Source organism: Apodemus sylvaticus, chromosome 23 (assembly GCF_947179515.1).
Source record: "Apodemus sylvaticus chromosome 23, mApoSyl1.1, whole genome shotgun sequence".
Lineage (NCBI taxonomy): Eukaryota > Metazoa > Chordata > Mammalia > Rodentia > Muridae > Apodemus > Apodemus sylvaticus.
The window spans coordinates 25,726,829-25,741,419 of NC_067494.1; the positions used below are offsets into that span (position 1 = coordinate 25,726,829).

At 40.3% G+C, this 14,591-nt stretch overlaps 1 protein-coding gene across 1 annotated transcript in view; it reads left to right on the forward strand.

Moving 5' to 3' along the window:
* Pex3 (peroxisomal biogenesis factor 3) overlaps positions 1-11,624 on the forward strand; it is a 29,412-nt gene extending 17,788 nt beyond the window's left edge. Inside the window, exons 8-12 of the mRNA XM_052169566.1 lie at positions 9-174; positions 2,771-2,841; positions 3,879-4,001; positions 7,559-7,655; positions 11,415-11,624. Coding sequence (XP_052025526.1) covers positions 9-174; positions 2,771-2,841; positions 3,879-4,001; positions 7,559-7,655; positions 11,415-11,498 — 541 coding nt within the window. The 3' untranslated portion in view covers positions 11,499-11,624. The remainder of the gene's footprint in view (positions 1-8; positions 175-2,770; positions 2,842-3,878; positions 4,002-7,558; positions 7,656-11,414) is intronic.
* The last annotated feature ends 2,967 nt before the right edge of the window (positions 11,625-14,591 follow it).

Here is a 14,591-nt window from a genome sequence, read left to right on the forward strand (position 1 = left end):
ATTTCTAGTGTTTCTCTTAAACATTCCTTGTCCCTTTTGGACTTGGAGCAAAAACTAAAAGAAATCAGAATTCTTGTGGAGCAACATCGGTCTTCATGGAATGATAAGGATGTGCCCACGTCTTCACTGTGCCAGTACATGATGCCAGATGAGGAAACCCCACTGGCAGCTCAGGTACGTAGTTCATAACCATTTCTAATTGTCTAACTCATACTCCACATTTCTTAAACTTGTTACTCTCTCTTGAAATATGTATTTCTGAGTCTTATACTTCAAGAATTTAAATAAAACCTTAAACATTAGAAAATCTGTAATAGAATTTATCGTAGCACATAATCTTGGGTATTTAGCAAGTTTTTATTGAGTCATTGTTAGGTTTCAAGCTCTTTCGTATATGCTGTGAATAAAAAGGAGAACACACGTTCATTGCACTTTGGAAACATAAGAGACAAGTTCAGTTGAGATAGCTAGCAATGTTTATATGAGATCAAACAGACCTAGAGGAAAACCATCCTAGTGACAAGATCATGAAGAGCTTTATGCAGCTAGATAAAAAATGTTCACTTCAGTTTACAGAATTAAATTTTAATGAAATGAGGAATACATGCAACTTTGCTTAAATTCATGGCCTCTTTTTCTTTAATTGTTGTTACATATATATTTAATGTTAATATACATATGTATTAATTAATTAAAACAATTCCCAAAATTTAAAATATTAATATATATGTATTAACATTAAATATATGTTAATATATTAATATAGTTAAAATAATGTTAATATATATGTAATGTCATAGACACACACACACATGCATGATTAAGAAATAAAACCTTTTTTAAAAGAATGAATAATGGCTATAAGTCGATAACCAGAAGGAAGCTCTAGCCACTCAACTGAGAAGTAAACAAGGTCTGTTCTAATACCAGTTCACACTAGTGTGCCCTAGTGTGCCCTGTACCCTAGTGTGCCCTGTACCCTAGTGTGCACTATGCCCTAGTGTGTCCTGTGACCTAGTGTGCCCTGTACCCTAGTGTGGCCTGTGCCCTAGTGTGCCCTGTACCCTAGTGTGCCCTGTATCCTAGTGTGCCCTGTGCCCTAGTGTGCCCTGTGTCCTAGTGTGCCCTGTGCCCTAGTGTGCCCTGTATCCTAGTATGCCCTGTGCCCTAGTGTGCTCTGTGCCCTAGTGTGCCCTGTATCCTAGTGTGCCCTGTGCCCTAGTGTGCCCTGTACCCTAGTGTGCCCTGTATCCTAGTGTGCCCTGTATCCTAGTGTGCCCCGTACCCTAGTATGGCCTGTACCCTAGTGTGCCCTGTACCCTAATGTGCCCTGAGCAGGTGTTACAGAAGCTTCCCATTAAGAACAATACAAATGCCAAAGGGTTTTGGTTATATATTCAGATTATATAGCTAATTTTTAAATTTGTAATTCTTTTACACTACTACTACTATTATTACTAGTACTACTACTATTATTATTATTATTAATAGATTCAGCTGAATCCTTTCTTTGCCTTTGGAAAATAGTATCTCTGACACAGCTGGAGAAGCCTGGAGCAGACCGCTCTGTAGCAGGGAGGCCCTGTAGACTGCAGTGGTCATCATTGCTCAAGCATTTTCTCTCTGCCTGGACACTTGACTGACGATCTGTGTGGGTGCTGAGAGACTACATGATTAAGCAAGCAAGAAAAAAAGCAATGGAAGGAGGGAAGGAAAGGAAAGAAAAGTTGTGACCCATCAAGGGAGTTTTATGAGTGTAAGGAGGACAGGTGAGAGAAAATTAAAGAAAGAGCCAGCCGTGCTGTGCACTCAGCAGTCAGGAGGGCCACTGAGTTCCAGGCCAGCGGGCTCGCCATAGGGACACCTTGCTTCAAACAGAAAAGAGATTAATGGAAGAAATTAGCAAATTATTATAAAATAGGATTTCACTGAAATGCAGCAAGAGAATTAAAAACGTCTAAACCCGTAAAACAATTTCCAAATTTTAGAATTCAGCAGGGTGCGAAGTAAAAGGCTGTGCAGGGTTGGGTGGAGAGTGGAGAGGGGTGAGGGCCAGGCCATGCTGAGTTCAACGAGACAGGACACTCACGCTGAAGCAAGGAGCCTGTGCTAGAATACAAAGAGAGGGACGGTGAAGGGGAGTGAGAAACCTCACACAGCTCAAGAAGTGGGTGCTGGTCCGTGCTGTGTGTGTAGTATAAGTGTATGGTGCATCCATGTAAGTGTGTAGGGCACACAAGTGTGTGTAGATCAGAGCAGGTGTGCTCTAAACTGGACTGCACCGAGATAGGCTTGCACTGAGCCCGGACCCCGACATTCTGGCTCGGCTGGCCAGTTCTGCGATGCACTTGTCTCTGCCCTCCGTGCTTGCGTTATAGGCATGTGTAGCCTTCCCTGGATTTTCACATGAGCACTGGCGATCCACACCCAGGTCTGCAGGCCTGTGGCACCCAGGACCCTGACATACTGAGCCAGCACACTGTCCCCTGGTAGTCTTAACATTTGCCACTTGTCCTTCCTTATGGATGCCAGAAACATCCAAAGCAGACCAAATAAAGCCTCACAGAGCATGCTTCAGTTCATGCTTTAAATATGTCCTACATGTTTTCATAAACCTTTCTATGTACCTACGTTTTCATTTGGCAGGGTGTTTTTTGTTGACAAAGCAGAGATATTCAAGTTTCCCAAATGCTTGAGTCTTTAACGTGATTACTTCATTCATGACTTTGTAATATTTGTAACTCTGAAGTACACATTTTTTATTTTACAGGCCTATGGGCTTTCTCCCAGAGATATTACCACTATTAAACTTCTCAATGAGACAAGAGACATGCTGGAAAGGTATGTAGAGCGCATATAAATGTTACCTGTAATTTCAATGTAAATAAGACTTTTTTAGGGTTTCCTGAGCAAATATTTAATATATTACCTGAAAATTAAATGTTTGATCTCTTCCCTCCTTTAGTTAGGATTCCCTGTCTAACGTAGAAGGAAGCGGACGCGGGGACTTAAGTCTACCCCATTCCCTAAGTCATACCCCATTCCTTCCTTTAGTTAGGATTCCCTGTCTAACGTAGAAGGAAGTGGACTCGGGGACTTAAGTCTACCCCGTTCCCTGCTGGCCTCACCATCATTACCCATGCTCCCTGTTCCTTGATACTCTGCCTCCCTTCTCGCCCCCCTCCCACCGGTGAGTCTTACTCATTTCCCTAGGCAGCTTCGCTGCTTCTTCCATGCCACACATCTGTGCACTATTTTATGTGTACATAAGGTGGGCCCACAAATGAAAAGCGCAGTGTTCTGGTCTTCCTAAGACTGGCTTCATTTATTTAATATGATTAGCGCTAGTTGTATCCATTTTCCTCCAAACATCACCACGTTGTTTATACACCACAAACAGCACTTTGTACATATGCACACTGTCTGTACTGTTCCTCCGTCGCTCTGTTGATGCACATCTAGGCTTGGTGGCACGACTGAGCCATTGGAACTAGTGCTGCAGTAAACCTGTGCCTGTGTGACACACTGACCGGGACCCACCACACGAGGTGGTGATGTGCCAGTTTCTATACTGGCTAGATTTGTTTGTGTCCTTGTTAGCTGACATTTTAAAAATATTTTGTATAAAATGCATATTAATATGAAACAAATCTAATGAATAGTCTCATGTTAGGTTAAACAATACAACTGATTTTTATGCTTAATTTTGAAAAACTGACTTTGATACATTTAGACAGTATTCATGCTATGGAAATTAAATTGTAAATAGAAATGTTAATGATTTTCAAAAGCAACCATGTAGTTTTGAACTGGCGGGGTGTTTTGCTTGTTTTGCTCACTAGAAATCTAAAAAGTGCTATACTTCTTATTTTATCTAGTCCAGATTTTAGTACAGTTTTGAATACCTGTTTGAACAGAGGCTTCAGTCGGCTTCTAGACAACATGGCGGAGTTCTTCCGACCCACTGAACAGGACCTACACCATGGCAACTCCATAAACAGGTAGCATGGGATGTAAAGCATTATAATATGAACACATGCTCTTAAAATATGATGCTTTGGGTATGTTTACATTGTTGTACCAGATAAAAGAACTCTTAGGGAGCTAGAGAGTGGCTCAGAGGTGAGACTAGCTGTTCTTCTAAAAGACCCAAGTTTAGTTCCAAGCACCCACATGGCAGCTCACAAATGTCTGTAATTCCTGTCCCAGGGGATCCAACACCCTCACACAGTCACACATATATGTGGGCAAAATACAAACATACATAAAACATAAATTAGTGACTTTAAAAAAAAAAAAAAAGAAATCTTAGGTGATAAACTGCACCCTGAGTTTCAGCAAATTAAACTCTTCTGACCCAATGACTTCTTCATTGACAAAAGTTCCTTCTGAATTTAATAATAAAATTTGCATTTTTCTCCCCAGACCTTTGCTATTACAGTGAAGTATTTGCATTCTGAAACTATCATTTTATTAAGTCAAAATCCATTTTTCTTTAATTCTTTAGAATAAAAAGCTGAAAAAGTAGTCATTATTGGCCTGAATTAATATTCAATGGTCTGACCATAGCAATAACCAAACACTCTTGTAGATTCTTGTTTGATGAATTATTTTCTTATAGTTATATTTCATTTATATTCCAATAATTATTTTCAGAAAGGCTTAAATATAGTCACTTTATGTCATTATAGAATTGGGAATACCTAGTTGGTTCAATTATTAGTCATGTTTGTCAGTTCTGTTACTACACAATGGACCTGTGTTGTTGGTAGTTATCTTTAGGTGGTTTCTAATGTAATTCTTAGCCTAGGCCTAGCAAAGTAATTTTTGACTTGTTCTTGGGGTCCCTTCTTTATTATGCAAGAAAGGATAATTTTCCCTTAATGGTGAGTATTTGGAGTACTCAGAGTAATAAGGTTTACTCTTAAAACAATTTATACCTACCCTTGAAAATAGATTTCAGTTGAAGACTGATTTATATACTCTGTGGCCAAGATACTCCAATTAATGAATTTCCAGTGTAACCTGTACTTGTCAAAGTACCAGATAGTCCCCCAAGTAAGATAAAGAATTGCAATAGTTGGGTCCAGAATTGTAATAGTTTTTAAGCTAGCCAGGGCTACATAGAAAGACCCTGCTTTAAAAAATAATTTTTATAATTGTATTAATTTGTGTGTACACACACATGTATGTGCATCAGCATGGGGGAGGCAGCCTTTAGGGGATGATTCTTTCTGATAATGTGGATATTGAGAGTCAGACTTGGGTTGTTAGGGCTTCTCTTGCTGAGCTATCACACTAGTCTTTGATTTGTTTCCTTAAATAGCTGTGATGTCTACAACCTCCACACCATGCTCTATAACAGCGATGACATACAACATGAGAGAAACGTCTCTAAAAGTGCTGAGGGAGGAAGTTGGCTGTAGATATGAAATAGGAAACCATAGGTGGGGAAGCACGTGGTGTGTGCTGACAGAAACAAAAGAACACAAGGCCATGAAGGGAAGGCTCAGAATGGAACTGAAACACAGGGCTCCAGGAGTATAGCAAGTGCTGGTGGTGCAGGAGCCGGAGATGCTACTGTAGACGCTCAGAAGGGCAGCTGGTCAAGAGCTGATGTAGCTGGACCGCAGTTCAGTTCAGTGTGTGAGATCAAGTATCTGTTTAGGTTATAGCCACTGTCGTTCTTTCAATTTTTAAACACTTGTTTTATTTTAAAAATTAATTTTTAAAAATTATATTTGTATGTGTGTTACTATATGCCATACATGTGCTACTGTTTGAGGAGGCCAGAAGAGGGCATTGAAGCCCCAAGAACTGGAGGTGGATGTGGTTGAGCTGCCTGATATGAGTGCTGGGAATTGAACCCCAGTCCTCTGCAAGAGCAGTCAGTGCTGTTAACCTCTGAGCCGTCTCTCTACCTCCCACCTGAGAGCTGAAAGTAACCTTAAGATTGTTCAAGTGATGAGAGTAAAAGCCATTATTTTAGGTCTAAAGGCAAGGAAGGCTGAATGAACAATGACCTGACTGACACCAGAATGTAGGATTTTAGTTATAGTTCAACATTATTACTAACTAGGAATAATACTAAAAATGAAAGAATGACTAAATGTTAGGAAGACTATTACAGTGAACTGTAACAATAATATGCTAATAAGAGAATGCTTGCAGGCTGGCTCTGTCAGTAAAGAGCCAGATCTGCTGACCCAAGTTCAGTTCTTATAACCTGCATGGCGTGAAGACAGAAGTGACTCCTCCAGTTTGTACTCTTACCTTCCCGTGTACACACACACACACACACACACACACACACACACACACAGAGAGAGAGAGAGAGAGAGAGAGAGAGAGAGAGAGAGAGAGAGAGAGAGAGAGAGAAAGAGAGAGAGGTGTACATATGCACAGTATATAAATAATAAAAATGTTAGCAGAACAAAAATCATCTTATTCTATGTTGAAAAGGCATAGAATAAGAAATATATTGTATCTTACTATAAATAAAAATTGAAATCAAAACCAAATATGCTTATTCATGAAACAGGCTGATTTTTATTAAATTCAGAAAAAAAATTAAGATTGTTTATATTGGAATGTTCAGATTATACTTTTGTTTATTCTGATGAATGGAAAAAGACTAAGAAAAGACCAATTTTGAAGGCCAAAATTTAGGAGCACCATTGAATTTTCTTATATTTATTTTTAAAACAGACAGCTAATAAGGTGTTAATTGACTCATAATTTTCTAAGTTAAGTATATTCTTTCAAAATGTAAGATCATTTTTAACTGGGAAAATATTGTTTAACAGCCACAGAACTTTATACTTAGAAAACCAGGAAAAAAAAGGGTTAAATCTTCTCCTAATATCAGTTTATAGATATGATCAAAATACTATTGAAACCCCACAGGAGACTGGAAGGCAGTTCTGTTGGTATGATGTTGTCACACGATAGTAGTTAACTGGTCAGGTAAAGACTGAAAGCTCACAGGAAGAAAGACTTCCGATGTGTTCGCCTGTCAGGTGGACCAAGATGAAGGGCAAGAGTGTGTGGTGTGGGAGAGGCCCCAGGGCAGGGCTTGTCACACGGGAGGGGGACCAGAGGCAGCCGACTCCGATAATGCAGACATTACACATGTACCCTTTGACCTGGGGCTCTGTTTACACAGATAACTCAAATAAATATTGAAAAACAACCATGGGCAAGAACTTGAGTGCTGGCTCTAGGTGGGAATGTGATAGCTCATGTGGGCTACCACCACTCACCAAAGACAACAGACAGAGACGCAGGACGCAGTAACGGTTCTTATGACAGAAGTATGGCAGATAGAGCTTTAAGTTGAAGAAGAATAAAAAAAGTATAAAAGTGTATAAAAATTGCCAGAAGAAAATATCTACAAAATCAACTATAGCTATTATTTTTAGATGGGGAAGTTAAATTTTGGTTTTCTATTAATGTATTTCTAAGTATTTATCAAAGATATATGTGTACTTTTATGATTAACATGTTAAATGCCTGTGTATAATTTCAGAAAGTAACTGCTGTGGTAATTTGTTTTCAGTCTGTCCAGTGTCAGCCTGCCTTTAGCTAAGATAATTCCCATCGTGAACGGGCAGATCCATTCAGTTTGCAGCGAGACACCTAGTCATTTTGTGCAGGTGAGTGAGGCGTGTGGGGCACTGACAACAAGCCGTGTTCATGGTTGTTTCCAAACGATAGCACACTTCTGCTGCGATCAGTTAGTTAAAATAGAGCTTGCAACCACGTGCCGACAGCAAATTCACAGCATCCCTCTCCCCTGCTGTCCGACTCCAGTTAGGCTGTGCTCTGGCGAGGATGTCCTGGTGGGAACTGGCCAAGTTTGGGGAGCATCATACTTTGCATTAACAATGCAGTTCTTCATAGTTTGAGAACAAAACCTTGAAAAATATGTTGTAAACAGGATGTTTTCATAACTAATAAAATAGCTGTTATTAGTGCGTCAACAGTCTGTTCACTAAAGCTTAATTGTTTAGATGTGGAAAATTTTCACCAAACTATTTAAAACTCCATTGTTTTTCTCCTTCAGAATTCATTCTGGAAAGCATTTTATTAAAAGGATGACTTTAAATCTATGTACTTTTTTCAATTATTGGCGAACTTGAGAAGTATATTGTAAGTTTAAAAGGTTTTGCAGTCTAGGGTTAGGCTCAGTAACAAACTGTTGTCGTGATTTGCTATGCAAAGAGTCTAAGGCCTCCATGGACAGGTGACATCTCCCTAGTGTCACTGTCTGAAGTGATGTAATGTGCATTCAAGAGAGACTTTATCCTCTTGGGGCAGTGCAGAGCCAATGTTTAAGGGCTCCTGCACCTGTGGAGTCATTAGCCTGTCCTTTAGACCCAGGTAGCTCTGCCCAGTGCGCTCTGGTCACACCTCCCAAACCTAAGAGCTGACCGTTCACACTGCAGAAGGATAAGTAAAGAAGGCTGATGGCCTGCCGCATGCGCTGTAACACAGCTTTTCTGCTTCTGCCAACATCTCTGGCTTGACCCGTAAACATCCATTTTAACAAATTCATGAGAATACAACAACATATAATACAGCACCCAGAGCTTGAAGGCTTAAGAAATTTTGTACATTGCATTTTCATTTAAACACTATAATTGATAATCAAACCAAAACGATAAGTTTTATTGTCTGCATTGTAGTCGTGATTTTGAATAAGGACTCATGGGCTTTACCCAACAGCAAATGCATCTGTGATGTGAAGCTGGAATGCCTTTGACATGGGCATCTTCAGATATTTAGTCTAACTGCTCAAGAAACGTGCTTTCAGTCTGTTGGGGCTTTGTTAGGATTCACAGATGTGACATCAGGAGTTCAAGAAGATGAGGGCAAAGTTGCTTTGGTTCCTCTGGAAATAGAAAACCCACACCCACACAGGCTCAGCTGAAAGATAATAAGTAAGGATAAAAGCATAGGACTGCCTTAAATTTAGGGACATAACTATCTTGATGTTCATGTTTTTGTTGGCCCCATGTAGCAGCAAACAGTATTTTTTGAATTGAGAAATTACAGGACAATGAAAAAACAGCAGGAAAATCAGCCCATGTGAGGCCAAGTCCAGTGACTCACTCCACAGTGTAAGCGGTGGCAGAGTACTGGAAACAGAGTTTTTAGTAGCGTCCCAGGCTAGTCATGTGTGGCAGCAGGCTGAACATATTAACAAACAAATGTAGCAGGCAGCTCCATATACACAGGAGAACATATTAACATACAGATGTAGCAGGCAGCTCCATACACACAGGAGAACATATTAACATACAGATGTAGCAGGCAGCTCCATACACACAGGAGAACATATTAACATACAGATGTAGCAGGCAGCTCCATACACACAGGAGAACATATTAACATACAGATGTAGCAGGCAGCTCCATACACACAGGAGAACATATTAACATACAGATGTAGCAGGCAGCTCCATACACACAGGAGAACATATTAACATACAGATGTAGCAGGCAGCTCCATACACATAGGAGAACATATTAACATACAGATGTAGCAGGCAGCTCCATACACACAGGAGAACATATTAACATACAAATGTAACAGGCAGCTCCATACACACAGGAGAACATATTAACATACAAATGTAACAGGCAGCTCCATACACACAGGAGAACATATTAACATACAAATGTAGCAGGCAGCGCCATACACACAGGAGAACATATTAACATACAAATGTAGCAGGCAGCTCCATACACACAGGAGAACATATTAACATTGGTAGCAGGCAGCTCCATGCCCACACAAGAACAATGAGTTAGAAACCATCAGCTTGGTTTCGTAAAGGTGTGCTGGGTTTGTAAGGGAGATTCCATTTAATGGGAATGTGGCTTTTATTTGCTTAGTTGTGTGAGTAGTTCAGGGTGGAGACAGCCAGGCTCCTCTGTGTCACTGAGCCTGGTTTGTGTTTTGATTTTTAGTTATGGGAAAATCTCTAAGCTTAAGACATTTGTATTTTCTTTACACAATAAAATAATATAAGTAGCAGCTGGGTATGGTGATCGATGCACTTCAGTCATCCTGGCACACAGGCCGACCTGTGCCAGAACCAAGCATGCACACCGTAGCGTCTGCGTACTGGAGTCAGTTTACACTTGGCGGGGAGGGCTGTGGATGCCTGAGATGCATTGCAGCTGTACTGCAGGAGTGCAGAAGTGCAGGAGCACAGGAGCGCAGGAGCACAGGAGCGCAGGAGTGCAGAAGTGCAGGAGTGCAGAAGTTCAGGAGTGTAGAAGCGCAGAAGCGCAGGAGTGCAGAAGCGCAGGAGTACAGAAGCGCAGGAGTGCAGAAGTGCAGGAGTGCAGAAGCGCAGGAGTGCAGAAGCACAGGAGTGCAGGAGTGCAGAAGCGCAGGAGTGCAGAAGCGCGGGAGTACAGAAGCGCAGGAGTGCAGAAGTGCAGGAGTGCAGAAGCGCAGGAGTGCAGAAGCGCAGGAGTGCAGGAGCGCAGGAGTGCAGGAGTGCAGAAGCGCAGAAGTGCAGAAGCACAGGAGTGCAGAAGCGCAGGAGCGCAGGAGTGCAGGAGTGCAGAAGCGCAGGAGTGCAGAAGTGCAGGAGTGCAGAAGCAGCCTCGGGGAAGCACAGACAGCAAACACCCCCCCCCCTTTTAAATTTTATTTAATTCTTTTTTATGCTCCAGATTTTATCCCCCTCCAGGTCCACCTTCTGACTGTTCCACATCCCATACCTCCCCCACCAACCCCTGTCTCCACGAGGATGCCCCGCCACAACCTCCACCCCCACCAAACCTCCCCACTCCCTGGGACCTCATGAGTTCACTTCCCATCATTTTAAAGGAAAACACTTTATAGTTCTCAAAATACATTTAAAAGAAGATTTAGGAGATAGTAATGTTGCTTCTTTCTAAACTGATAAGACGTAACGGAAGTTCTAATAACTTCCACAGATGTCCTAAGAATTTTAAAAAGACTCTGGTTTACATTGAAGACAATTCCCTTTTTCCATTTAATACTGATGCAGTTTGAGGCCTCTGGTCCTGCTTAAAGGAAATGTGACATTCCCGTTAGTTAAAAACAAAAAGGTTATTTCTGCCCACAACTTTGTGTTTGCCATCAGGAGACTGAGAACCTTTGCTCTCAAGTATATGTGTATGGCTGGTGTGTGTGTGTTCATATAAAATAGACATATACTACATACAGAAGAATTATTTGCTAAATTTTCTAGAAATAAGAAACTGACCAGTAGTTCCTATGATTTAGTATTTTAAAAAAAAAAGCATCCCTTCCCTTAGTGTCTCCTTGTTCCTAAGTACACAGAGCTTCAAGACAGATGCAGTGTCTTGTGTAGATGAATTTCACACCATCTAACCTCTTGTAAACTGTTGTGTCGTCATTGTTACCAGGATCTGCTGATGATGGAGCAAGTGAAAGACTTTGCTGCGAATGTGTATGAAGCATTTAGTACCCCCCAACAACTAGAGAAATGATTGTTTTAGTTCACGAAAAACTACAGCGGATTCATCAACATTCAAAAGTACTCTGAACAAATCACCTATACCTGGAGTGACAATTTGCAACCAAATGCCTAATAAAATCTGTTCTTGAGCAAAGTATTCATTTTATAATGAGGTAGAGTCATTGAGCACCTTACTGTACTTTTAATTCATCAGCAGTCCCCTTCATCAGGTGTATCTAACTGGTGCGCGAATCACATCAGGATCAATCATGATTTCTTACAGTCTGGATAGTGGATCCAAACCAAGTAGGTACTTTTATATGTCCGTGGAATGGAATGTAGTGTCCTTTCACACACATAATGAGGGAAGATATGTCTTGAAAAGTAGATCTAGGATGGGTGGACTCTGAAATTAGGATGTTTAATTATGAAGATTCCTGGACTCGGAAGAAGTAAGCAAGAGCAAGCCAGATTCTCTCCCGCCACCCTGAGACGGCACGCGGGATTTGTTCACACATGCCTGCCAGAGGGCTTACCATCTAGGAATCGGTGCATTTGAACCCCTGTGATCAACTTTTCTTTTCTTTGCTGTTGTTTCTTCAATATTTATTTGCAGCATTTTCTAAAGCTTTTTTTAGCAACCCTCAGAAAGTTGCATATAGATTTTCAGGCTAATGTTATATTGTTTACTCACAATTATTAACAATTACAGAGGTTTATTCATTTGTGTATAAATTTAATAACTTTGTATTGATTTTGAGTATAGTAATAACTTGTTGCAATAAACTATTTTAATAAAATATAGTTTCGTTTAGTTAATACATTTTAGCCATTAATTTATTTGTTCTTTAGTAATATTTTTGCTGTTTTTTTGAAGAGAGCTTGCTAGTTTAAAGTTTTAGCTAGTATATAGTTGGTGCTTTCTTATAACTTGGGGTTTTTTTTTCAGACAAACTATAAATAAAAATAAATTATCTCTTGTCTCTAGCTTACCGCTGGTTCTTCACTGAGAAGGGCATTAAGGCAGAACTGACTGAGTCACGTGTCAGTAATGGGTTTGCTATATCTGGTAACAGACTGTTCTCAGAACATAGTTTTATATCCCTCCCTTCTACATTAAACAATATAGCTAAATAAGACAGGGTAGAAAATGAATTGTAAAGGTCTTTGTAAAGCTTGGCTGAGGTCTGTAACAAGAACAAGACAACCATGTATAAAGAAAGTGGTCAGAAGAGACACACTTATTTCACTTATTTTTAACATTATATATATATATATAATTCCATATATATATATATGGAATAGGCCATTCATCTCATCCAAAAATGCCCAAGATTTCAACCAGAGAAAGTTTGAGATCACACAGTCATAGCCTTGTCAGAAGAAAATTGTCCAGCAGAGAATTATCACCTGGCGTCATCAGCACCCGCAGAGTCAAGGGCATTGATGAGGCGGCAAGGTTTGAACGCAGTGAGACAACCTATGCATTTAAAGTCAGTGACGCTGCACGGCACTGATTTGCTCCTGATAGTGCTGGAACCCTCTTCTGAAACAGTCTGGGTGGAAAGTGATTTAAAACAGACTGTCGCAAAGCCTTAGACGTTTTAACTGAAAATCTAAACACCCCTAGTTAGGATTTCCCATAGGACCTAGGCCTTGTCTCACCTTTCAGGGTGCATCTGTGTTCCCCAGGAGTCACACATACAGGGCAGGCCCCCTGAGTCTGCTGAGAGATGGTCTCCATTGCCTTTCCTGGAAACAGTCACATAGAGCATCCAGGTTTAGGTTGTATTACACTTCCCCAACTTTTAGTACTGAGTTATTCACATTGATCCAACAATATTTTTTTAAATCCAACAATATTTCTTTTTTCTTTTTTTAGAAGTAGAACCCTAAGTAAGTGTCTGTGCCCTTTCATCAGCCCTAAGCGTCCAGCCCCCATCCAACATGAGCACCTTTCCAAACTTACTTTAATAAAGACCACTTTTAAGATCACATTTTGGAAGTTCAAGAGATGGACATTCAGTCCATTGCAGCCACATAAGGAAGCTGGTACACACACACACCCCACGTAGGAATGGGACTGGAGGGTGTGCCACTACTCCCTGGAAACCGCTGCTTATTCTAGCCCTCAGTCAGCAGGATATGAGCATTAGCTAATTAGTGGGTTGTTTGAATGGACATTGTTGCTTGTACGCATTTCCCCTTGCAGACATAATATAAATAGACTTATTATAGGTGTGTAAACCTGAAAAGGACATTTATTTTACTTGGAGATAAGACTGGCAAACTCTTATCTAGTAGTGTTTTTTTACTTAACAAAAGTAAAGTGAAGTTTTTCCTAACTGATAGGTATTTGAACATGCTGACCTTTTAGAGCAGCCCTGTCACCCTGTATGACATTGATAAGAAACACATAAATTTAGAATGGTAAAGTCAACATCAGTGTCTATTTTATTCAACTGAGTAATCTAGTTTGGTTTGCCTTCAATATTAAGACAGTAAGTGTAAATCCAACTGAAAATTCAAACAAAACAACTCTTAGGAAAAGATTAATTATAGGACCAAAACTGTTACCTGATAATTGATTTTTAATTATCCTGATAATTCCTGTCTTCTATACCACAGATGATCTTAATAATATGCTTTAGTGATTTTTGAATCCTTATTAATATTTATAGACATAGTACATTTACATGGAAGCAAAATATACCCTAAATAGATTTGAATTTAGATCCTCGTAATTTTTGTTATGTTGTCTAGTTATTGGCAGTACATCTTATCAGCCCCTCTGAATGTGGAGAGATATCTTATAATGTGCCTCTCAAAGCTCCTGTGATGGCTAATTTTTATTGTCAACTAGATGGCAATTGCCAAGATGTGTCTGGTCTTAAGTGCTATACTGAGAAGATTGGCCCAGAGTGTGGATAGCTCCACTCCACGAACTGGCATCCCAGACTGAATAGAAATGATGCAATGGGTGGGAAACCAAGCAAGCACTCACCTTTCTGTCTCCCCACAATGTGGCCAGCCGCTTCATGCTTCTGCCCGCATGCCCTCCCCACCATGAGGCACTGAACCCTTTCATTGAGAGCCAAAACAGACCTTTTTTTAAGTTGCCGTC